This window comes from Lepidochelys olivacea, assembly GCF_965140295.1.
Source record: "Lepidochelys olivacea isolate rLepOli2 genome assembly, chromosome: 25".
Classification (NCBI taxonomy): Eukaryota; Metazoa; Chordata; order Testudines; family Cheloniidae; genus Lepidochelys; species Lepidochelys olivacea.
In genome coordinates this window covers 14,414,919-14,439,127 of record NC_140435.1, presented here as the reverse complement: position 1 = coordinate 14,439,127, position 24,209 = coordinate 14,414,919, and the positions used below count along the sequence as shown (strand labels likewise).

Genomic DNA, 24,209 nt, shown 5'->3' with positions numbered 1-24,209 from the left:
AGTAAAAAGCTCCCCATATCTCCTCCACCATCACCCCCCTCCCTCCCCCCCAATGATTTTTCCACAGCATAAACCATTAATGAAGTCTCTCTCCCTGACAAAAGTAACATCCAACCCAAAGCCATATCCTGAGGAGCAATCAAAAGAGAAAACTGGCTCTATTCAAAGGGCGCCTTTGAACGAGAAATCCGCCACTTCCTCCACCTCCCCAGACCCTCATGCATTTCCCCCTTTTCAGCTTTAATTGCTGGCCGAGTCATGTGAACAGCATGAAACTATTCACAGCACCTGCCCCTAAGGGCAACGGACTCCTGGATCTGGGCACAAGGTCTGAAGAACCAGAAAGCTAGCGAGCAGAGGGGGGAAGTGTCATTTTTGATTGCAGGCTGGGTTTCTGTTTGTGCCTGTGTGTGTGTGTTTGTTTTAAACAATCCTGAAAACCACTCGCTACCTGTTCCCAAAAGGCCACCCCACTGACACAAGATGAAGGGAAAACAAAGTCCTTTTTCAGATCTACAAGTTCCCTGTGTTTGCAAAGCCCGCACTTTCCCAGACTGTCTATTGCCCCATCATTTAGTGGATTACCCCATCATTTAGAAGAAAATCAAAAGCAGTGTCTCCTAGAGAGGGCATGGCTTGTTTTTCCTAAGAGTTAATAGCAGCCCATGCTAAATGCAGAGTCTAGACTAGTCTATAAGTTGGAGATAGGGGGAGGGTTGGTAGAGAAACTGGTTTCCACCCCTATTCCCACCCCCCAGCATACAGGTCATATGAGAAGTTGCCAAGTTCCCCTCCCTTCTATAACCTTAGGCTGCTTTAAAAAAAACAATATTTTTAGGAGGGGAAAAGTTCTGGAGAGGAAAAAGTAAAGTCGAGATTTCACAACAGACTAGTAATTTCTGAATGCCCAACTTGGGACATCTTAAAGTGGCCTGATTTTCAAAAAGCACCAGCATCCCACCCTCTGGCAATCAGGCTGCTTTAAGGTGTCCCTAGCTGGGCACTAAACCCTTAGCTGCTCTTTTCAAATCAGGGATGGCCAGGCGGGTATTTCGAATGAACCTGGGGTATACAAACGTAGCATGAATTCTGCAGGGCACGCCCTAAACAAGAGCAAGGTCAGAGCGAGAGGCCACATTTCCAGCATGAGATTTGTAACCTCCTGGCTCCTCGGCACAGGGTCAGAGAGTCTAGCAACCTACGGTCTCCTTTCTCCCCTTCCAGACTCCTGGAGTCCCACAAGTCTATTATTAAACATTGAGCACCTTTCGAGAGGGGGATCTCAAAGCACTCCATGAATATTAAGACCTCACACCCCCTACACCAGTCGCTACGCTTTAGCCTGGCTGATGTTCAGATGGGGAAATGTAATGCACAGGGAAGGGTAGCTGTGTGACAACAGAACCAAGCCCCCAATGTTCCAAAGCTCAGAACCATGCTCCAACCACTAGGCTACCTGGTATCTGCATGCACACTCAACAGAACCTTGGACAGGCGAATGTACCCCACGGAATGCACCCAGTAGCCCAGGGCACTTCTATTCCATTTCTTAGAGGGCAAGCGAGGGGGTGGGGAATTCCATATGATCGGAGGCTGTGGCATGCACCTCCCAATTTAATGATTAATCAAATCCGTGCTCCGGCCTGCTGAATTCCGGGACAGCGTGAGCAAACCAGAAAGCAGCTGGCTTTCGCATTAGTACACAGGAAACTCCAAAAAGGGCAGCAACAGGAAACTCTGAGGCTGAATGTTGCAAACTCACTTAAGTTCAATACTCCTGATATTAGTAAACTGCGGTAAGAAAATTAATCCAGAACAGAAAGGTCAGAGGTGGGATTCTCCACAATGTGCCAGTAGCACAAAGGCACCAGATGGAATTTTTTTTACATGTAGAGTACTCAGCAAGTTGTGGGGGCGGGGTGTGGGGGTGCTCAAAAGCAGGTGCTGCCTTAGACAGTTAAGATGCTGACTAAATACAGAGCAGGCTTATTTAAGAACCACCTTTTGGGGCCAGCGGCTGACGTGGCATTACACAGCAATTTGCAGTGAATCAGTCCTAACCACCCACCTCCAGCCAGCAGCCATGGTCAGGTGGTTACAGCAGAGACCCGAATTCTAGTCCTGACTCTCCCATAGGGACTCCCTGGGTGAGCTTGGGCAAGTCACTTCCCCTCTCCATGCCTCAGTTTCATCCTCTGTAACGCCGGGCTGAGAGTTATTTGCCTCTCTCTTTACCACTCAAGTTTGTGAAGCTTAAATAATTAGGGTTTGCAGAGCGCATCCAGCTCCTCAGCTGTAAAGTGCTGGAGAGGGACTAACCCTTAAAAAAAATATATATATAACAGTCAGGTGTCAGCTTTTATTTTGCTGCAAGTGTACTGCAGAGACGGGGGCTGCCAGTGTCACGGATGTCATAGATTTTACAGCCCTAAGGGACCCTTTAGAATGGTCTACTGTGACCCCCACACCGCCAAAGCCATAGAACCTCAACCAGTAACTTCTGCAGCTGGACCATAAACCCCTGGTTGGGCCGCGACGTATCTTTAAAAGAGATATCCAGGAGTGATTTCAATACTTCAACTGCTGGAGAATCCACCCCGGCCCTAGCTCGGTTGCTTTGATGGTTAAGTCCCCTGCCTGTTGAAATCGTACACCTTGTTTCTTGGGGTGAATCTGTCTAGCACTGCGTCTCCTTGAGACTTCCCACCCCCCTGCTTAAGGAGTCACCTCCGATCAGAGATCTCTCCCCAGCGTCACGTGGCGCAGACTCAGAAGGGGAACGAAACCTGCCTGAAGAGGACAGAACGTTTCGCTGTTGGGGCGGGAGGTGAACAAACATAAAACCAAAAGGGCTGCGTTCAACCTTCGGACTCCCCCTCCCCCCGAGTCAGCATTTACAGAGGAGAGGCTCCGCTGATATGAGATCAGGATGCCCAAGGGGTTTATTCTTGAGAGGGGGGAGGGGAGGGTCAGTGCAGGTAGGAAAAACTACTATTCACAGGTAAGCATTTCTGTGGGGCAGGTTTTCAGCCATCCTAAGGGGGTTGGTGTCAATAGACATTTAGGCCCAGATCCTCAAATATACTTTGGCGTCTAACTCCCCTTGATTTTAGCAGGAGACGGGCACCTCAATACTTTAGTCAGTTCCAAAAACAGGAGTTAAAAGCAGCTTCAGATGGGTGGATCCAAGGAGCTCGAAAGGAAGTAGATGGCCAAACGCCCATTGTCTTTTAAATATCCCCACCCCACTCTGAACCACAACAATTAGCCTGGGAATTCAATAACCATATTTTCCTAAATGTTTCTCTCTCACGCAGGAGCAGAGGGAACTGACCGTGGCCTGATTTTGCACAGGGTTTCAGCTCCGAGGATGTGCATTGACTTCCAGCGGGATAGAAGCCCCCACAAGTGTTTGGCTGAACTGAGCAGGAGATGGAAAGAAAAGAGTGAAACTAACAACATGCACTAGAGCTGGCTGGAAGGATTTGAAATTAAAATAAAGACCAGATTAGATAGACAGAGGCTGAAGTCTTCCTATTTCTGCCTCCCGGCTCATTTTTGCCAAGCTCTATGCAGAGTGCTGTGAAATGTACGAAGTAAAAATGAAAGACCTCCTTCCTCTAACCAATCTCCTTGGTTAGTGTCACCTTCGGTGTGACATGTAATACCGGGAGGCTAAGCAGGGTTTCAGGCAGCAACATGATTTCTACATTTCACGATCACTAGGAGAGCCAGTGTTGTCTAGCAGACAGAGCACTGGACTGGGAGTCAGGAGACTTAGGTTCTACTCTGAGCTTTGCCTGTGACTTTGGGCAAGTCACTGCCCTGCTTTGCGACTCAGTTTCCCCTTTCACCCTGGGGCTATTTTGTCCAGAGGGACTGCAAGCTCTTAGAGGCAGGGACTCTTCCAATGTGTCCAGTCCCCAGCACAGCAGGGCCCCTAAATCCAGCCAAGACTTTTGTTCACGTCTTTATGCACCAAATTAGACCCACTGACTTCAATAAAGCCAGCCAGGGGAGTAAAGTTACTGACTGGACTGTGTGCAGGATCAGGGCCTTTTTTGGGAGCAGTTGTCCCCTCTCCTGGATGATCCTGCCTGCCCCACATGTAGACTTAGCCAGCTTTTGATCCTTACATTATTTCAGGAGCTATATACTTGTGCAGCAAGAGAGTCAAGGTCGTTTCAGGGTTTTCACTACAAACCCTGCCTAATTCTTAGGATTTCGTCACTCGGCTATAAAAATTCACTCAGGCCCAGAACATTGCATGCAAGAACACAGCCAGGCAGCTATTCACTGCCCTTTGAACAGTGTCCGTTAGCTAGCAAGATTTTAAAGAGTGGAGCAGAGTTTAATACACTCCCAAAATTAACCTTAAAAGTGGTTGCAACCAGCTGATCGTTAACACAAGATAGCAACTAGGGTAAAACAGAAAATGTTTTACTAGATCTGAGACGTAGATATGTCCCCGTGGTGTAAATCAAAAGCAACTCCATTTGAAGTCTTTGGCTTACACCACTTACACACTGGGGTCACTAGCATTACGATGAAAGAGGAAAATAAGACCCAATGCATGTTGTCTTACCCTAGTCTACACTTGAAAGTCATACCAGTATGACTATCTCAGGAGGAAGGGGGGGGTAGTTATACCAGAACAAGCCTTAGCGTGCAAACAGTTACAGCGATATGAAGGTGGTTTATATTAATATAGCTCATTCACCTTCCAATCTAGGAACAGCATCTTTACCCCGCTGTAACTGCCTCCACAGTAGGGGCATTGTATGGCTTTAATTACCCTAGTTAAAGCGATACAACTTTATGGCGTCAAGGGGACCTCAGCTTGTTCCGTTAGCGTGTGTGCCAGAGGCAACAGGTAAACACAGAGCTTTCCACAAAGGGTTAAAAAAAAAAAAAATTAAGCTAACCAAAAAGGAGCTGGCAGTTGTGAGTGTGCGACTGACTGCGATGCCAGCAGGAGTCGAACGAAGGGAGTGTTCGCTTTAATATTTTGACATCGTTTGGGGGGAGGTGAGTGGGTGTTGGCATTTGCAATATCCTTAGTAATTAACCAGCGCAGCAAGGGCAACAAGGCAGTTATCGGGGTGCCCTTCAGCCTGTTTGCAGAGCAACACCAGCTTCCCGCAGCTCAGCACGAGAACTAGTTTGACAACTTGGTGGAAAGTCACGCTGGGAGCTTCCCCCTCCCCGTTTTGAAATCTCTGAACCTATAAGAAGCTTTGTGGGGACTTATCTTTCCAAGGAGAAAAGAAAAACGCATCTTCGTTTCTTTTGGCATGAGAATGCCCACTGCCAAATCAATCATTAAGCCGGGGGAAGTGGGGAGGCTGTGAGAAGAGAGGTAACATGGTCCAGTGGATAAGGTGTTGGCCTGGGAGACTACAGCGCTGTAGTGTAGATATGCCCTGGGAGTCAGGGGCACTTGGGGTCTATTCCCAGGTCTACCACTATGTGACTTTGGGGCAAGCCACTTCACTGCTGTGTCCCGCCTACACTAGGGGAAAGGTGGTGCTTTTACACCCAGATAGCCAACACCGGCAAGCATCTGTATGCAAGATGCTTTATTCACCCACTTAAGGGGAGCTATAGAAAGCTGGGATTCAACACAGTCAGCTGCATCGAGCTAGAGCCGCACCTTGTCTTTGCTACACTAGGATTCCACAAGGCGCTGGCTGTTAGCGTTTGAGCATCTCTTAAGCATTAGTGAATTAATCTTCAAAACATACCCTGTAGGGCAGGTCGACCCTATTATCCCCATTGTATAGACGGGGAAACTGAGGCACTGAGCCAGTAAGCGGTTAGCCCAAGGTCACCCAGGGGGAGGCTGCAGCAGAGTAGGGAATTGAACCTACACCTCCTGCCTCTGTGCCTGGGCGTGGAGAGACAGGCGGGGTAACATTTTCCAAAAGCACTGAAGTCCCATTTTCAAAAGCAAGGTCGACACCAGAGTCCCCATTGACTTTCAACAAGACGCAGGGTGTGGCTGACATTAGAGATGCCACAGCGGGAACAAATACTACAGGGATGGAAGGGGTTTCCCCCTGCAGTCCACCTCTCTGAGGGACAGTAGCCAGGTCAACGGAAAAAATCCCTCTGTCAACCAAGCGCTGGCTACACTGAGGCTTCGGTTGTCTTAACAACGTCTCTCAGGGGGGTGAAGTTTTTACATCCCTGAGCAACATACCTAGGTCGACCTGAGTTCTGGGTGCAGACCGGGCCTCGGGCTCCTCCTTTACTCCTGAAAACAGGCCTTGGGCACTTCTGGAAAATGTTACCCGTGCCTTCTAAGCCCTAGTGCGCTGGGAGCCTGGAACAGGCCCACGGCCTTACAGGGTCCACCCTCCTCCATAGGGACACCTGCGGGCAGCACTGATGCACCGCGGTTCCACCCCCCGGTTCTACCCGAGGAGAAGGCTGTTGCAGGGCTACAATTCCTCCATTTCTAGAGCTACCATTTCCTCTTCATTAGAGGTCACCACCAGTGCCCCGGCCCCGCGCTGCGCAGAACGGGGAGGAAAGCAGCCCTTTGAACGTTCTGGGAACCCTGCAGGTCTGCTGCAGCTTGTTCTCTATCCACTCCTCCTCCCCCCAGCCCCACCCTTCTTTTTTGTGACTTGCCCCTACACCTTTTCCTGACAAGCCAGGACAATGGCCTCGCGCCTGTCCCTTTGTGCATGCCTCCTTTGTTCTCCTCCCTGAGGAGGCTGGCTGGCATGTCAGCGGCCAGGAGGTCGACCTCGGATCTGACCTCAGCTGGTTCAGTAGCTTGCTGGCTCTCACAAGCGGAGAAGTTGCCATGGACTGGCTTCCTAACTCAATGATTCTTGCTCACACCCTCAGATCCGGGACCAGGTTCCTGGGGGTGGGGAGCCTTTTCCGCCTCCTTCTCCCCCCACCAACACATTTAAGGAACCCCAGATCCCCTTTCCCATGGGGCCTGCAGTACTCCCGAGGTCAATAAAAACCTCGTGTCGGCCTCAGGTGAGGCAAGGGGTGGCATGTTCGGTTTTCAATACCACCAGAGAATGATCCGAGCCCAACGGATTATCCGTCTCATCCTGAGTCTTCTGCTAACCAGCCCAGCCACCAAGGCCTGCAGTTCCAGCGAGGAAAGTCACAGGGTCAGGGAATACTTCACTAGCCCACTAGCAAGTCTTCGATCCCTTTGCAAGGCAGAAGGCGTCAGCAGGGCTGGCCTTACCCTGAGGCGGCTGCCTCAGGTGCCAGACTTTGGGGGGGGGGGGCCACTGGGACCCAGAATGTAGAAAATGGTGTATGCTGCTGGTTTCTCTCTGCTCAAGATGCACAGAGATGGGGGAGTGCTGTGCTGGAGGAAGGAGGGCACAAGAGACAGAACAGGCAGGCAGGAGAAAAGGTGAGAGGGAATCACAGAAAGCAGCAGGAGCTGCAGGGAGAGAGAGGAGGGAGAGCCGCTTACGAGCACCCCTAGGAGCCTGGACTGATTAACCCCAGCTTCTCAGGGAGCTTCCTGTTTCCTGCTGCTTCCCTGGACCCACTTGAGGAGAACAGGCAGTCAACTTAAGTGGTAGGAGCCAGTTAGGCCCTTAAGACGCTGATATCTTCCCTCACTCAGGCGCTGCTACCAGCCTGCTTCTTTGTCCCCTTCAATAGAGTGTTGAGAGCCACTCTAGCTGGCACAGAACAGCAGCCATGAGTGAAAGAAGAAAACGTCCCTCTGGGGCAGCTTTCAGAAAAAGCAAAAAAGCAAAAAGGAAGCTTTTCCATCTAAGCAGAAAGGAGCTCTCCTGAGATACAGAGACACAAATGTTCACGGTGAGCCTTCCGGCCCCAGTGAGGAGTGAGTGGTGCAGAGATGCCTGATCTTCCAGTTAGTCAGAGCGCAGGTGACCGGGAAGCTACTGCAGCATCCATATCTCCATCTCAAATGGATGTAACCATGCACGGTCCTGAAGAAAAGCGTGGATCAGAGAAGAGTGCGGTGGAGGTGCATGGAAACAGCTGCTGCTGAGTTTAGTTCCTTAAGTCTAGATGATCCAGGACTGTGGACCCACTTGAGCAGTAGCCTGAGGGACTTCCTTGTACTGCATGGGCCATAGCAAGTGAAAAACTTCACGTTCCCCAAAGACAATGAAAATAGAAGTTTTCATCCAACACATTACTGGCATGAAATCCCCAATGGTGACAAAGTGGAGAGGCCATGGCTTATGTACTCAAAAACCCAGAATGCTGCATACTGGTTTTGTTGCAAACTCTTCCAGTCTAATGTTCCAGCCACACTGGGTTCTACAGGAACAAAGGACTGGAAAAATCTGGCTAGAAATCTGGCATGCCATGAGAAGGCAGCAAATCACCAGAGAGCATTCCATAGGTGGTAAGAGCTTGAGATGAGACTAAGGTTAAAGGCCACCAGAGATGATCAGCATCAAGAGAAGATTGCATCAGAGTCTCTTTCCTGGCAAAGTGTTCTGAAAAGGCTCATTGCCATGGTGAGAATGCTTGCTCCCCAAAACCTAGCCCTGCGTGGCACTTCAGATCAGCTGTGTGCGCCAAACCATGGAAACCTCCTTAAAAGTGTGGAGCTGATGGCGGAGTTTGATGCCGTATCCAGGAACATCTAAGAAGAGTCACCACCCAAGAAGCATGCACACACCACGACCTTGGAAAAACAATTCAAAATGAGATTGTACAGTTCTGGGAACAAAAGTCAAACAGAAGATTGGGGCAGATCTGAAGTCAGCAAGATATTACTCGGTTATTCTGGACTGCCCACCTGACATCAGCCATACGGAACAAATGACTTTAACGATGCGTTTTGTAACAACAACAGAACCTCGTGAAAATGTCCCTGCAATGGTGACGGTCCGAGAGCATTTTCTAGAATTTATTGACATTGTCACACCAGCTCCTGTAGTATCATCAAACGTGCGTCTTAAAAAGCTGGAAGAGACAGGAATTGCGATAGCTGACAGGAGAGGTCAGAGCTATGATAATGGAGCCAACATGAGGGGAAAGAACAGAGGAGAGCAGACACGGATCCGAGAGTTAAACCCTCGAGCTTTTTCTTGTCCCATGGAATTCTCATTCACTGAACTTGGTGGTCAGTGATGCAGCATCAGCTTCTCGTGAGGCTGCTGAATTTTTTAATGTAATTCAAAGCATCTATGTATTTTTCTCTGCATCAACTCATTGATGGCAAATTTTGAAGCAACATCTGGGAACATCCTCTCTGACACCGAAACCACCAAATGCCACACGATGGGAAAGTCAAGTGGAGGTGATAAAGCCTATCAAACACCAACTTGGGAAGATAGATGATGCCTTAGTTGCCATTATGGAGGATAATGCTTTGACAGGAACTGTTCGTGTGAGAACAGTGGCAGAGGGAAATGGAATCACCAGAAACATACATAACTTCACATTTCTGTGTGGCTTAGTGTTGTGGCATGACATACTGTTTGAAATAAATGTTGTAAGCAAGAGACTCCAAAGTGTTGACCTTGATATATCTGGAGCAATGGAACAACTGGACAAAGCAAAGTTATACCTACAGTCTTACCGGTCAGATGAGGGATTCAAAACGTTCTGAAGAGTGCACAGAAGTTGGCAGAGGAACTTCACACTGAAGCTATTTTCCCACCCATTCAAGACTGCAAGAGTCACCGAAGAAGACGACGACATTTTGATTACGAGGCACGGGATAATCCCATAAGAGACCCCAAACAACAATTCGAAGTTCAATTCTTTAACCAGGTGCTAGATTGTGCAATACAGTCAGCTGAAGAATGTTTCATGCAGCTCAAGGAACACAGCAGTATATTCGGGTTGTTGTAGGATATTCCAAAACTCCTCACTAAACCTGAAGACCTGCACCAGCAATGCAGGGCACGAGAGACCGTGCTGACACATGAGGACATGCACGATACTGATGCGAGTGATTTAGGTGATGAACTGAAAGCCCTTTCAAGATACATTTCAGCAGGATCAATTCCAAAGGCTGTTCTGGAATATAAGTGCACAAATAAGATGGCCACCCTCTTTCCAACTGCTTTTGTTGCTCTGCCTATACTTCTAATACTTCCTGTAACAGTTGCCAGTGGAGAACGCAGCTTCTCCAAGCTGAAGTTAATAAAAATACATCTATGCTCCACGAGGACACAGGAGAGGCTGGTCGGCCTTGCAACCATCTCAACAGAGCATGAGCTGGTCCAGACTGTGAACCTTCAGGAAGCAGTTCAATCTTTGCAACCAAGGAGGCAGGGAAAGCCCCATTTTGACTATTCAAACAGATAAAAATGCCAGTGTCTACTATGCAGACAAGAAAAGTTACCTTTGCTGTTCAGGCGTTTGAAAGTTAAGTGTTACTTAAAATTTTTGAACAAGGCACTCTAAGTTGTTAGCTCTCCTTTATTGGGGTAGGTAGCAGAGCTGTACCATGAGAGGATTAGAACAGGAAGAAGGTAGAATTAAGACCTTTCAAAGTTTTGGCCTAAGCCAGGGGGCATCATTTGAGCTCCCCACCTCAGGTGCCAAAATGTTGTGGGCCGGCCCTGGGCATCAGCAGCGAGACCTTAGGGGGGTGGAAGGATTAAATTCGGCCGGGGGGGGGGGCGCTCCTGAAGCGAGGGGGCTTAGGAAGATCATTCAGACTCATGTTTCACTAGAACTCGGCCACTCCACATATTTAAGCCACATGCAGCACTGTAGCCTCTGAGCAGCTATTTGAAACTCAGATAAATTATTGGTCTCCCTAAGCACCGCCTGAGTCCTTGGCGCTTGTCAGACGGGGCACGCATCCACAGCATGCCGGGAACAGACTAGTTTACAGGCAGCTTTGTCTGCCTCGCCCTGCACCTGTAAAACCCCTGAGGTTACAGACAGACTAACCAGCTACAGCATCTTCACAGGTGGGAGGGAAGTTTCACCAAGGAAGCCAGGGGCTCGGGTCACGCTTGTACAGCACCCAGCACACGGAGGCGCAACCTGGCTGAGGCCCCTAGGCACTCCTGCAATATCAGATGTTAAATTGTACGAGTTCCCTTCACGAACAGAAATGCATTCCCTTTCCTGTGGGGCTGGCTGGCTGGCAAGCGCTCAGCTCCCTCTTGGGCACAGGGACGCAAAGGAGGGCTAAGTTATCCTCCTTCTACAGACAGGGATCTAAGACCCAGAGAGATGCAGTGACTTGCTCAAGGTCACCCAGGTCTCCCAAGTCACAGGCCAAATGCCTTAGCCCCCAGGGCAGCCTCCACCTGTAGGCCAGCCCTGATGGAGCAGATTTTCAGAAGAGTTCAGCACCCACAAGTGGGGCCACATGTTCAGAAGTCCCCATCAGCCACCCTGCAGAGAGCGCCTCTGAAAGTCTGGCCCTTGGAGTGGAGCCGTTCGTACAAATGACGTTGGGGGCGGGGGGAGGAAAAAAAAGTAACAATGCATGAAACAAGGCTTCAGGTAGACAGAGGGAGAGATTTTTCAAAGGCACAAGAAGGAAGTTGAGTGCTCAACTCCCATGGACAGTCAATGGGAGTTGGGCGTGTAACTATTCTTTTGTGCCTTTGAAAAAATCTCCCACAGAAATACTTGTCAGACTCTGACCTTACATATGGATCTCCATTGCTGCTCACATTTGGTGCAGTGACTTTTGGAGGGGGGCGGGGCCGGGGGGGGGAAAGCAGTGTCTTAGGTTTCTCTCCTGGGGGGTACAGCACCCTGTCCTTCCCCCCCCCCCCACACACACACACACTTTCTTAAGGAAAGAGGTTGGGGGAGGCAATTGCTTAGTCAAGGTTAACGTAATGCTAAATGCGATTGTGTGCCCGGGCTGGCTGGTGTAACAGCAAGCAGAGTTACTCCCACCAGCAACCTGAGAGTAGCTCATTTGCAAATGCAAAGGAGCCCCAAACCAGCACCTGTCTCCTGCTGGATTTTCCAAAAGATGAGACAATGCACGGAAACCAGAATATAAAGACGACAAGCAGACAACCCACACCCAGGCTCGTCTGTCACCCCTCCCGATAGCGTTTATGTCTGGCCGTCAGGATGAGAAGCCGTCTATTGGAGTTTTACAAGACTAACTAGAACCCTGGCATTTTTTGCAAATGCGCAAGAACGCTGAATAAAATGAAAGACAAAAATGTATGAAACAAAATAATCTTGCCCCCCAACTGCAGGGCCTGTCCCATGGGGCTGGGCTCCGCTGCCCGCTCCAGGCATTGTGACCTGGCACACTGGGGGCAGCGCCATTTGCATTCAGACCAGCCACACCTCCATCACGACGGGGACAGCCAAGCCAGATCTGAGCAAGTGGCATTGCACACTGGCACACGAGGTCGCAGCACTGCCCGCTCACATCTGGTCTGGCTGTCCCTTGGATATCATGACGGAGGGGCAGCTGGGCCAAACCTAAATGGTGCGGCGACCCTGGGCACCAGGTCCCAAAGCCTATAGCTGGGAGCCAGGACAGCAGCTGCCTCTGTGGGGCAGAGTGAACGTGCCCCACACTCACAATACCCCCCAGGGATGGACTCGACCCCCTCATCCGCCAAACCCTCCCACCTCTGCAGGGGCAGAACACTACTTCCCCCCCCCTCCCCACATGGAGCCAAACAACAAAATCCCCAGAAAATTAGGAAAAACAGAAGTGATTTCATGGGGCTCTACCTATAACTAGACTGTACAAACCATCAGAAAAAACAGGGAAGAAGAAAGTTACATTCCACACCCAAGAGTTGCTTAAAAAGAGAAGCATCTGCAGAATTAGGGCAGAAGTGCCTGTTGCTTTGGGTCGGATTCTGTAACGTTCTACACCTTACATAGAGCTTTACCCCGAAGTACAGTGGGAGTCACATTTATTATTTGTCCCGAGACAGCACCTGGCAGCCCCTGCCCGAAGAACTCCCACTCGAAATGGGCCAGGCAAAGGGGAGGGATATTATCTCCCCTTCACAGCTAGAGAACAGAGACCCAGAAAAAAGAAGAGATTTGCTCCAGGCAACGCTGGCAGAGCTAGGAATTGAACCCAGGTTTCTCAAGCTCCAGTCTAGTGTCTTAACCGCACTGTAGTTGCAAGCTTCACGGGTGCCTTCGCATAGCGATCAGAATCCTCATGCTCTGAGCTGGAAGCAGGGGGGAAGCTTGCAATGGTCAAACACTTCAAAGGGGACTTTATAGGAGGAAATTAGCTACTCTATCGGAAATCAGCTCCCATTTTTATACCCCCAACCCCATTCGGACTTATTTCAAAGGCAGCCTTGCTGCGCTCTGTCCAAGGGATGGAGAAGATGCAGCAGGTCCCACCGGAGCTCAGGCAAGCCTTGTGCTGTGTATGAACACAGCAGCACCAGACATCTGATGTTATACCATGAACTGTCCTGGGCTTCCAGCGACCACGGCTCGCCCTCCCCACTCATTTGACCGTGACCCCGTGCAACCCACGCGCCAGTTCTCTTGGTTACTATGTCAGGGGAAAACCCTGCCCACCCCACCCATATGCATCCCTCGAGAGTCAACAGCATCCAAGCCAGAACCCTACAAAGCAGGAGGAATAGCCTGCGTAACTCAAATGCTCCCCACTCTGGGTTACCGGGCAGACTGTGCCATGAGATGCTGCCAAATGCCCTCTTAAGCCAATGCTTAAGTGCTATCCAGGACACCAGCCAAGGTGTACTATCCTCTGCCTCCCCCCAACCGCACATAGGAAAACAAGGTGTGGGGGGGGGGGGATGGGGCAGGGGGCGGAAATCAGACAGGCACTTAGAGAATCAAGGAACTGCACAAGGGGAAAGATAAGACTTTGCTTTTGTCCTTGGCTAGAGTTACTGGCAGTGGGCTGAAATAAGTCTTGCATGATAAATGGTCCAGATTATTCCTGGTATTTGGACTGCGCACAGAAGCATGCAGGGCTCTAGGAGTGTAACAGGGAGGGATGCTCTCGCAGCGACCTCAAGTCAGGAGGCTGGGGCTGCGTCCCCAGCTCTGGCAATGACTCAGTGGAAGTCACGGCTGACCCGGTTTTAGGAAATGCTACAGCTCAGGAGCGGTGCCTATGAAAAGCTGGTTTCAGACCGTGAGCCGCCGATCCTCTTGGGGGAGGGACAGCAATCACTCAGGAGTTTGAGGCTTTGTTCTCTACGGGGCAGGGACCAGCTTTTTGTTCTGTGTCTGTACAGCACCTAGCGCAGTGGGGACCTGGTCCACACCGAGGGCTCCTAGGTGCTGCAGTGATTAATTAGCCTCTGTGATGCTGGTAGGTCTCCCAGCCATGAAGGAATCCTCAAAAAAGGATTTACGTTACATTTTTTAAAAAACTCTGTATCTTAACTCTCAAGGGGGAAAAATAAACAAACTCAAGCTGGCGTGGAGAACTGGAGAGCAGGGGCGAAGGAAGTCATAAAGTACTCGCTGTCAGTAACTCCTCCGGGGACGGCACCCCCAGCAGTGCAGCAAAACTGTACCGCACATCCTGCTAACAATCACTGTTTACATTCCTTCTGCTCCTTCCCAGCGAGCAGGGCTGCTCCCCATCAGCTGGGGCTGGAGCCCAGTCAAAAGCCGGTGCTGGAGGGAGGCCAAACGGAGCTCCCGGCCAAAGGCTTCGCTGAGAAACCTCTGGCGGAGGTCCAGAGGCCGACACATTTGCTTTCTGACATGCTCAGCTGTGGGGGAAAAGGGCTTTCCCCAAACCAGGCGGGTCTGTAGCACTCTCCTCCGCCCACAGAGCGGGCACGCCAGGGCCAAAAGCTTCAGAACAGGGATGCCGGGGAGCTCTTGGAATTGTACAGTGCTTTGAAGGACAGAGCTCGCCTTGCCCAGCCCAGACAGGAAAACAGGGCAGCAGCAGAGAGCTTCTGGCTGGGATGGTCAAATGAGCCCAAGGGAATTAAGCACTTAAGTCCCTTGAGGGCTCTTGAAAAAAAATCTTAACCTCTGCTCCCTGGATCTGGTTTTGCCACCGCTGGCCAGACCAGTGCCCTTGCATGGCCGGCAGCCCTGTTCTCATGCACAGTGAGGTGGCATCTGCACCAGCTTATGCCCCGTGAGGTCCACCACTGGAGCTGTACCCAGGGGAGCAGATTTAATTTGCAATGCTCCCTGGCATTTTAAAGTCTTGGTGCTACCTTGGCTTCCTTTAAGCGGGGTTACACAACACAGTGCTAAAGCGGCCAGCAGCCTGTCTACACTTGTGTTCCCACACCTGCCACCACTGGTAGAACTGGACATTGCTACAACAATGGTGGCATTGCCCGCAACTGAGTAGACCCCCAAGGTTCCCGCTTCCCCAAAAGAAAACAAAAAAAACCAAACAAACAAAAAGCATCAACACAGCCTGAGGTAAGATTAAAAAAAAAAAGGGGGGGGGCATTTGTCTTCTATTTGTGAGTCTTTCAGAGTCACGTTTTCCAGCTTTCGTCTGCAACCACAAAGGCTAGAAACATACTTTACTGTAAAACGAAAACAGTCTCACTCTAATCACATGACTCCAGGAGCTGCATCTCGAAGAGAAACGCCAAATATCACAAGACTTGGGTTAAAAAAGCCACAAGCGTTGGCAAGCTCCGTCAACCTAAACAGTCACAGATTTTCTGGCCCAGCATAGTGTTAAATTAAGAACCGCAAACTTTCAACCTGTTAACAAATCAACCTGTTAACCATCAAACAAATACCCCAGGTAACAAGCTGCCATGTTGGTCACTTTCAGTCTAACATTAGCTTCCAAAAGCTATGAGAGGCACACCAGACTTTGTGATCTTGCTGTCCCAAGAGCAGGGTTTTGGCAGTAACCGTGTGACAAAACAGGAAGATCACAGCTGCTGTATTTAAAAGCTTTTTCCACAGATAAAAAGATTCCGTCCCCCCACTCTCTATTTACAGGAAGTACAAAAGAAGCCACATTAAGAAGATACATATCAGCCAGAGGAAGGTGTAAATAAGAGCTCAAGAAGACAACACAAGAAGAATTAATATATTTAAAAAAAAACAAAACCACATGTACGTTAGAGATATGAAAGGATCAGCAGAGTTTTGGAAAGTGAGTGTGTAGACCGACTGTAACCATGCTCATAGTAATACTTCAAGGAGGCAGTGCGCACTAGCAGATAGAGCACTAGACAGACTCCGAGAATAGAGAGGGTTTTTAAATCCCAGCACTGTCCCTGACCTGTTGTGTGACCCTTAAGACAAGTCACTTCCCTCTCTCTGTGCCTCAGGAGTTTCCCCTCCCCACTCTGACCATCTTCTCTTCTTAATCTGCAGACTCATTGGGGCCAAAAAATGTCTTGCGTGCATGTACAGTGCCTAGCATGGGGGGACCCAAACCTCAGCTGGGGCCTCTAGGTGCTACTGTGACACAAACATAGTAAGAGACCATCTAAGTCAGAGGAAGTGGAAAGAGAGGAAGACTCCATTTAAGCCAGTCACAAGGAGTTTCTTTTTAGGCTCCAACTATTTAAAATTGATCAGATCCTGGAAAAAAGGGCTAATTCCACCAAAATGTTAAGCGATGGGAGGATGAAAATGCTATATAATAGACAAAACTGAACAGACACACTGTTTCAATCAGCAGCCCTGTTATTTTTCTGAGTCGGAAAGAGGCATTGTACCATTACGGAAATAGACACACCAGGGCTCCTGATCCTTCTAGCAAACACTTTCTCTGCAAGTATTGCTCTGACTGACCCAGGCATGCCCACACGCAGCACCCTGGAGCGATCTCAAATGCTGGGCACCCTTGCCAGCTGTTCCCCTGGAGCGGTTTCTCTTCCCTTGGTTGGCCAGGGACCCCAAAATAAAAGGGCACAGCCAATAAAAAAAAAGTCACCCCAAAAGCAGCACATAAACCTCCTTTTGCTCCCCCCTTTTTCCCCACTCCATCTGGATTCCATCTGCTGCTACTGTCTGCGTAGCATCCCCTCCCCCCAGCCCTAAACTCAGATGGTACTTAAACACATACATCAAAGGAGCCTCTGTGTGTCTGGGGAGCCCTGCTTTAAGCACATTTCCTTCTATTAGCCAAAGGCTTACGGATTCAATACCCAGCTCTAGCCAATCACCAAGGGGGGGGGGGAATGAATGAGAGGAGAGAGAATCTTTGCTTCCCCAGAGTGAGGCTTGGCAAACAAGGAGCAGGGGACCCAGAAGGGAAGGAAAGATGGGGGCGGGGGGGGGGGGCACAGTTAAAGAGTGAAACCCAGGAGAAAGCTAGTTTATGATCACCAATCAGGTACATGTGACTTGGATGGGCCTGCCCTTAGAGTCAGGCCCATGTTTAAATCACATACTTAATCAGGGCTGAAATGACCACCATTCAAATACCCAGTGCCCCTGCCTTCACAGATCTCTGCAGAAGGACGCCAGGAGGTCAGATCTGCCTCAGAAACCAATGGTTCCGGGGATGGGGCACACCACACGGGCTAGCTTTTCGAAAAAAGCTAAGGCCAACACAAAGGAATCCCAACGGCGAGCTTGGAGTGCCGTGTAGACGCTTAGGCGGATTCCCTATTGCCTTTGCAAACCAAACACTGCGGAGTGGTGCTCGTGTGTGAGAACCCGACCCGAATGCTCCCCTCGAGATGCACACCCCCCCAGCCAGGCAGGCAGACGCATGAAGAGCGGAGTTTAAAAATCAGGTGATTGAAGACGGAAAAAAGCAGAAGCATTATTGACACAAGTAAAAACGTGTGGTTTGAAGACACATGCATCCAAATACTCCATTTAGATGGCACACAGTGCCGTCATTCACACCAGCGCAAAACACCTGCATTAGCACCGGTGTGAATGACTGACCAAGGTATCAGAGTTCCCTGGTTCTCTGACTTGGCCACCTTCCTCTGAAGTGGTACCAAACTGTTCCCGGTGGCTCAGGGCCAAGATCTTAACCTGAGGTTGGCAGCATGTGAACTAAAAGGACAAAACAAGGAACCAGTCAAAAGAGTGCTTCCCCGCAAGGAGCAGCAAAATTTCCAAACTACAAAATCCATCTAAGTCCCTGAAGCACAAACTAACAGAGGTTTGGGCTCTCCAGTCTCTACCCTAGAGACTTCATTCACACACAGCGTCAGACCCGCCTGCCACCCTTCAAAATCCCTTCCAAGCTACTCCAGCCATTCCAAACATGTCCAAGGATGTCTCAGTCTCTTGGCACGAGCAGCTCTCAATACACCAGCATTCCCAGCTTAGCCAGGAATGCAACACACCTCTTGACATCTTAAAGGACATCTTAATTCTGGCAACGAGGAGGAGGCGATTTCCCCCTGCATCAATGCGGAAGAACTCCTTGACCCGGCTCAAGGTCCCCAAGGGATTAAATACTGGAGATGCAGTATTAAAAGTAACCGGCTTATAAACTCAATGCCAGCAAGTCATTTAAAGGGACATATGCCTTTACGGGTACCTACTTGCTTGAACTGCTCCTCGTAAGTCCAGTCTCCGTGGTCTGGAGCCTGCTGCTGTAGCTGCAAGTGCCCCTGATGGCTCAATCCAGACGACAGCCGCTCCTGGCCCCCCGGCAGCCTCTGGGGCTCGCCTCGGTACTGCTGGGGGGCCTGCGGCTTGCGAAGAAGCAGAGATCCCGGACCAGATCTCACCACTTCTGCTGAGCCCAGCCCTTCATCCTCCCCCATTTCTTCATCCTCTTCATAATCTTCCTCCTCCTCTTCTTCCTCCTCCTCCTCCTCCTCCTCCTCCCCCATGTCCTCTTCAAAGTCATCTTCATCCCATTTGCGCTTCCTGGGAGTTATAAATAAAAAAAAAAAAAAAAAGGGTGAGGTTGGGGAGAGAAGAGAAGGTTCATGATGTAGCATTTGGAGAGAGCTCACTAAAAATCAACACACAAACAGAGACGCTACCTGTGCCCCACCTCCACGTCAAGAACTGCCCTCCCCGCAGTGGAGAAGGCACCAGATTCAATGCAATCAAGATTATTAGAGGGACACTCGATGAAACCAGAAAAGGAGCAAATCCAGAACCGGTAAAGGAAATGCTTTTTTCACACCTGTGGAACTCCTTCCCACAAGATATGAGAAAGTTTAGGATGGCATATAAATCCTCCTACCCCAAGGCTTCAGCAGGAAACTTGTCCTGGGGCAGGTTATCCCATAACCACCTATTGTAGGGCTCTCCTGGCTGTGGGTAAAGACTGGACTCTTGGTCTAATCCAGACTGGCTCTGTTCTACATAGCTTATTATACCATGCCATTACCACAGCATCTGAGGCCCAGATCCCCAAAGGGATTTAGGCTCCTAATTTCCACTGATTTCAGTGGAAGTTGGGTGCCTAAATCTGAGCATTAAGCAACACAACTATCATAGGTCACATGTTGTTTGAGTGCACAGGAACACGGGCATTACCCATTCCCATGTCAGAGCACCACCTTTCCCTTGCGCCATCTGGAGCATTAGCATCTTACATCTGGCCAGCAACATACTGCGGGGTTAAGAGGTCACTGGACAAGGCAGCTCCCCACCCCCTTCCAGTGCTACATGGTCAATGGTGCCTTTGCACAGGCTAGTAGGAGAAGCCAAGGGTCGATCCCTTGGTCTCAAACACTTTTCATCAGCAGAGCTCAGAGCACTCCATAAAGCCACTCAGTACTGTGCTCCATTTTACAGATGGGAAGAGACTTGCCCTAGGAGCATACAGCAGGCCAGTGGCAAGAATAGAACCCAGTCCTCCCAAGTCCCAGTCCAGTGCTCTAACCAGTAGGAACCGTTGCCTCCCAATTTAACAACTACCCAGTGCCCACTTTTGGTTACAGAAGACTTGGGTGTTCTTGGCCGTAAACAAGAAAGCCCATCTGCAGGAGAGTCTTATTTTATCTCCTACTAGCTTACTACCCTGGAGCAACAGTCAGGAAAGCCTGAGACAGGCTATATATTGAGAGGAACATCAGGGCAGGATAAAACCAAGGAGTCTCATTACACAGCCCTTAGCAGTCTAATCTAAATCTCACTGATCCAGCAAGCCAGCTCACTGTGCCAAACTCCACAGCGCAATCATGCACGTTTGCAAGTCCTCCAGAGCTGCCCAGGTTGCCTTTTGAACCATTCATTTTCCCTTGTAAGCTTTTTGGGGCAAGGGCTGTGTCTCACTAGGTGTTTGTGCCCAGATCACAGCTGGGGCCCCTGTGCTGTGTGCACTGCAAACAATTCGTACCGAACTCCAGGCGGTTTGCATTGCAAACAATTAGTAAGAGTTTGCACGCTAGCAGAAATAAATAATCTGTTCCATACACAAGGCAATAGAAGCACCGAACATTTTCACATTTTCCAGTTTCCCTGAATAACTGGGGCAGTTCTGTCCTCTCTCCACCCCAGCCCAGTTCACTTCCTGGCCAAAGCGTGATGGGCAGCCTTAGCACAAAGCACGGTGCAGCTTCAAACCCTTTTCCTTCTCATAATAAAAAAAAAAAAGAAGAAGAGTCACAATATTCTACATACACACTCGGAAGACAGTCTCCTTAAGCCAGCTTCTGCTCCCGTTTACAGTGGTGTGAATTCACAGTAACTGCATAGATTCCTCTGCTACATCAGATCATCCCACGTCCCCTGAATGTACCCATCCAGACTGAGTCAAAGTCCACTCTCTCTTCCATCATGGCGACCCATCTTCCCTGGAAGGAGCAGCACACCCTTCAACTGGGAGCTGCGCCCAAGACACCAGGGATTTAGATTTGCTGCCACATCTCCGAGGGACCCGTTTCTACTGGAGAATTTTTCTAACTGGTTTCAAAAGTGGCTCAGATAAGCCAGTCAGAGCTGTAGCACTGACCCAGTCTGAGGTGATCTAAGGCACCCTGGCTCTCCCCCACAAACAGGTCAGACCATCTTAGAAACAAAAACAAGTCTCCACTAGGACTCCGGCCAGCTTAGCTGAACCAGTTTTAGAACCGATTCGAAATTTTTCCCCTTAGTGCCGACAGCCCTGGATCCGAGCCCATCTTAGCACTGGCGAGGAAGCTCTCCTCTCCTGGAATAGGAAAACAAACCAACCAGTTAGGCTGGTTATCGACAACCAACGTCGGGGTGGAGACACCTCGGGAATGCGTGAAATAGACAGGGATGGGGAGGCACAGCCATAGCCCTTCAGTGCAGAGGCCAGCGCCAGAGGGGTTCTCCCGTTGCTGTAGTTAATCCACTTCCCTGAGAGGCGGCAGCTAAATCGACAGAAGAATTTTTCCGTCTGCCTAGCGCTGTCTACGCAGGAACTTCTGTCAGCTTGACTACATGGCTCAGGAGTGTGGATTTTTCACAACTCTGAGGGAGATAGAAGGGGTGACCTAATTTTTTTAGTGCAGACCCAGCTTTAGGGGCGGACAGGATTAGCACCTCCTGAAGAAGGCCCTAAACTGCGTTTAGTCTTGGTTAGGGAAGTTTCCTTCCTGCTCCTTCAAGGGGCAAAGGGGAGAAGCCCTCTGTGTAACCCAGCTCTCTTCCTTGCCAGCATTTCAGCTCCCACCCTCCCCACCCCACTGTAACCGGGTTTCTCATCACATCTGAGTGCAGACTGGGATGGAGACGAGTGAGCGTGTGCATGCAGGGGGGCGGGTGGGGAACAGGGATCTCAGCTCTCCCGGTGCCAGGTGAGAGTGGGGACTCAGAACAAGAGATGGTGCTGGCCCCTGAGAAGCGAGGGAGCAAGAGCCATCACTGGGCCTGCACGGCTGCCTGAAAAGGAGATCAGAGTGTCATTCTGTGGGAAGGAGAATCCTTAAGCTCCCCCTTCAACCAAAAATGTATATGGGACAGTGGTGAGGACAAAGGGTTTATTAGCTCTAGGTCCTGCTTAATCTCCATTCTCCCAAGCGCGAGTGGGAAGCTTTGCCTGGCACTAACGTAGCCCTGCACTGTCCTGTTCCTCTGTGCAGAGAAGTGTTTCTTTTGGTGGGCAGTGTTGAAATCTCACTTGGGATTCTCAAGGGGAGTGGCTGGCAAGTTGACACCACGGGGCACACTTTACATTAACGGATTCCATGTAGAGATGGTTTATGAAGGAACAACAACAGAGCACATGATACAGGCCTGCAAGCAGATCGCTTGCAAGTGCCATCGGGGGCTGTAAGTGTGAACACCGCCATTCCGCAGACTGGCTGGGACCTCCAGAGCCAAAAGCGTGAGCTGCTATAGCACGTGCTGAAGAGCGAAGATTCCCCTAGCTGGCCGGGTAACAGGCTCATCTGCTGCAGATCAGGCACCGAGAATCTCCAGCACACTCGCCAGTGGTTTACGTGAGCACATCAGTACCAGGTGTTTATAAGTGGCTGTCAGCTATGGTTATAAGCCACCTATTAGGTTGTTTTAATAAACAGTTAATCAATCATTTATATACTGACCTTTAGTAAGGAGTGTCACTGTTCTGGGTCTACACAGGTGAGTTTCCTGAGAGGTTTGCAAGTCTGCTCTGATCAAAATGGTCCAATTGTTATTTTCTATGCCACATGCCCCACTGGAAGGCTGGTGCCAGACCTGGTTGCATCCAAAAAAGTGCCATCTGTTGTACATCAACAGTTATCCCCCATTAAAGAGGGGCTTGCAACAGAGCTGGGCACAGATTGCCAACGAGGCATAAAACTGACATATTCAGCTCTAAAGGCAGGAGCCTCCACCAACTGATCTAGAAGAGTAACAATTAGCTGGCAGCAGTAGTAGGCACTTGTCTTCTTATATGGCCCCGCTACTAGAAGGGGACACACCCTGAACTGGTAGTTTACAGGTGCCCTATGGCTGATTTCTCATCATGCATAATGGGTATCTGCTAGGCAAAGAGCAATTAGATACGGTTGCTCTTCACTCCATCAGAGTCGGAGTTTTTGGGCACATACAGCCCTGTCACCTTCCCCAAGGAGGTGTGGACGGGCCCCACCTCTCTGCTTGGAGAGACAGAGACACACCCTGCCAAATGTTTGCTCCGGGTGAACATGCTGCCAGAATGCAACTGTGTATTTTTCTCTCAGATTAGACAGATATTAAAGAGAAAGGGGGGGCCCCATGCACTGAGCCGGGCCCCTGGAGAGCCCCCAGCTCCTGCCACTTGCAAATAGAGAGGAAAAGACAAAAGGGGGAACAAAATCCAGTGCATCCATTTAATTTGAAAGGTAGCTGGTCGTGCTATGGGTGTGAACTTGCCTTAAGCAAACAGGCTCGCACAGACGAAGGTGTGTCACCAGTTCAGCTTTTAAAAAAAAAAAAAAAGGCAGATTTTCACATCAGGTTTCCAGTCCCTTTCTCCCTCCCCAGCCAATAGTATAATTGTCCCAGATGCGTCATCATTACCGTACTTTATGGCACTTGTAACTTCACAGCGACAGCAGAGACCAAACTTCCATCCCTCTCCCCCAAAAAGTCACAGTCCTGTCCCTCCCCCCCCGCCACCACACACACTATACTTGAGCTAAACAAGAATCTTCATAACCTGTTTGTACTATAGGGCATATGACACACATCTGAAAAGTTCCAATTCCATCCTGTGGAGAGCAGTGGTGGACACACACTTAACCAGTTTATTACAGTACGGCGATTCCCTCTCTACTCCCAACTCCACAAGTTAGGCAGAGAGATAGGCAGAAGACACACCCAACTTCTGTTTAAATGGCCCAAGCCAAGTGTGGCGGGGGGAACCCAGCAGAAGTGACATAAAAAAAAAAAACACCATTATTTTGAAATATTTAATTTTCAATTTTAAATGATCTAACTTATTAGTGACACAGGGAATTTTGTCCATCAGAAATATGGATTCAATTTGACAGCAACCCTTTAACTGAAGGGGGAAAGGGCCCTATTGCTATCCCAGTGAAAAATGCAGACAACTGTTGACAGACAGCTCCCGCGGCTGTCCTATATGGGGTGGCAGTGGACAGGTGGCCTGGCACCGGCCAGAGGCAACAGAACAACCAATTGCCTGGGTAATTTAAGACTAGACAGGGCTGCTTTAAGGACACTGCACCGACTGACAGAGAAGATGAGGACCAAATTACCCTGCAATTCCTACAATTCTAAATGAAAGTTATACCTGAGTACGGCATTTGTGTCCCAGGATGCTCAGGAAGGACCACAGTGGGCATGGTATAGAGATGTAAACAGAAAAGTCTCCCACCCCCTTCCCCCAGGCTGAGTCCATGAGATTCTCTCCCCCAAAAAGCAGTTCCAGAGCTGCCCCCAAACAAGGCTCTTCCCACCAGCTGCCAAAGGTCAACCCTGCCTCTTGCACAGAATTGATGTGC

At 49.8% G+C, this 24,209-nt stretch overlaps 1 protein-coding gene across 1 annotated transcript in view; it reads right to left on the bottom strand.

Moving 5' to 3' along the window:
- Positions 1–24,209, bottom strand: part of ARID3A (AT-rich interaction domain 3A) — a 91,136-nt gene that overhangs the window by 51,867 nt on the left and 15,060 nt on the right. The window contains exon 3 of the mRNA XM_084614796.1: positions 18,390–18,720. Within this exon, the coding sequence (XP_084470922.1) occupies positions 18,390–18,720 (331 nt within the window). The remainder of the gene's footprint in view (positions 1–18,389; positions 18,721–24,209) is intronic.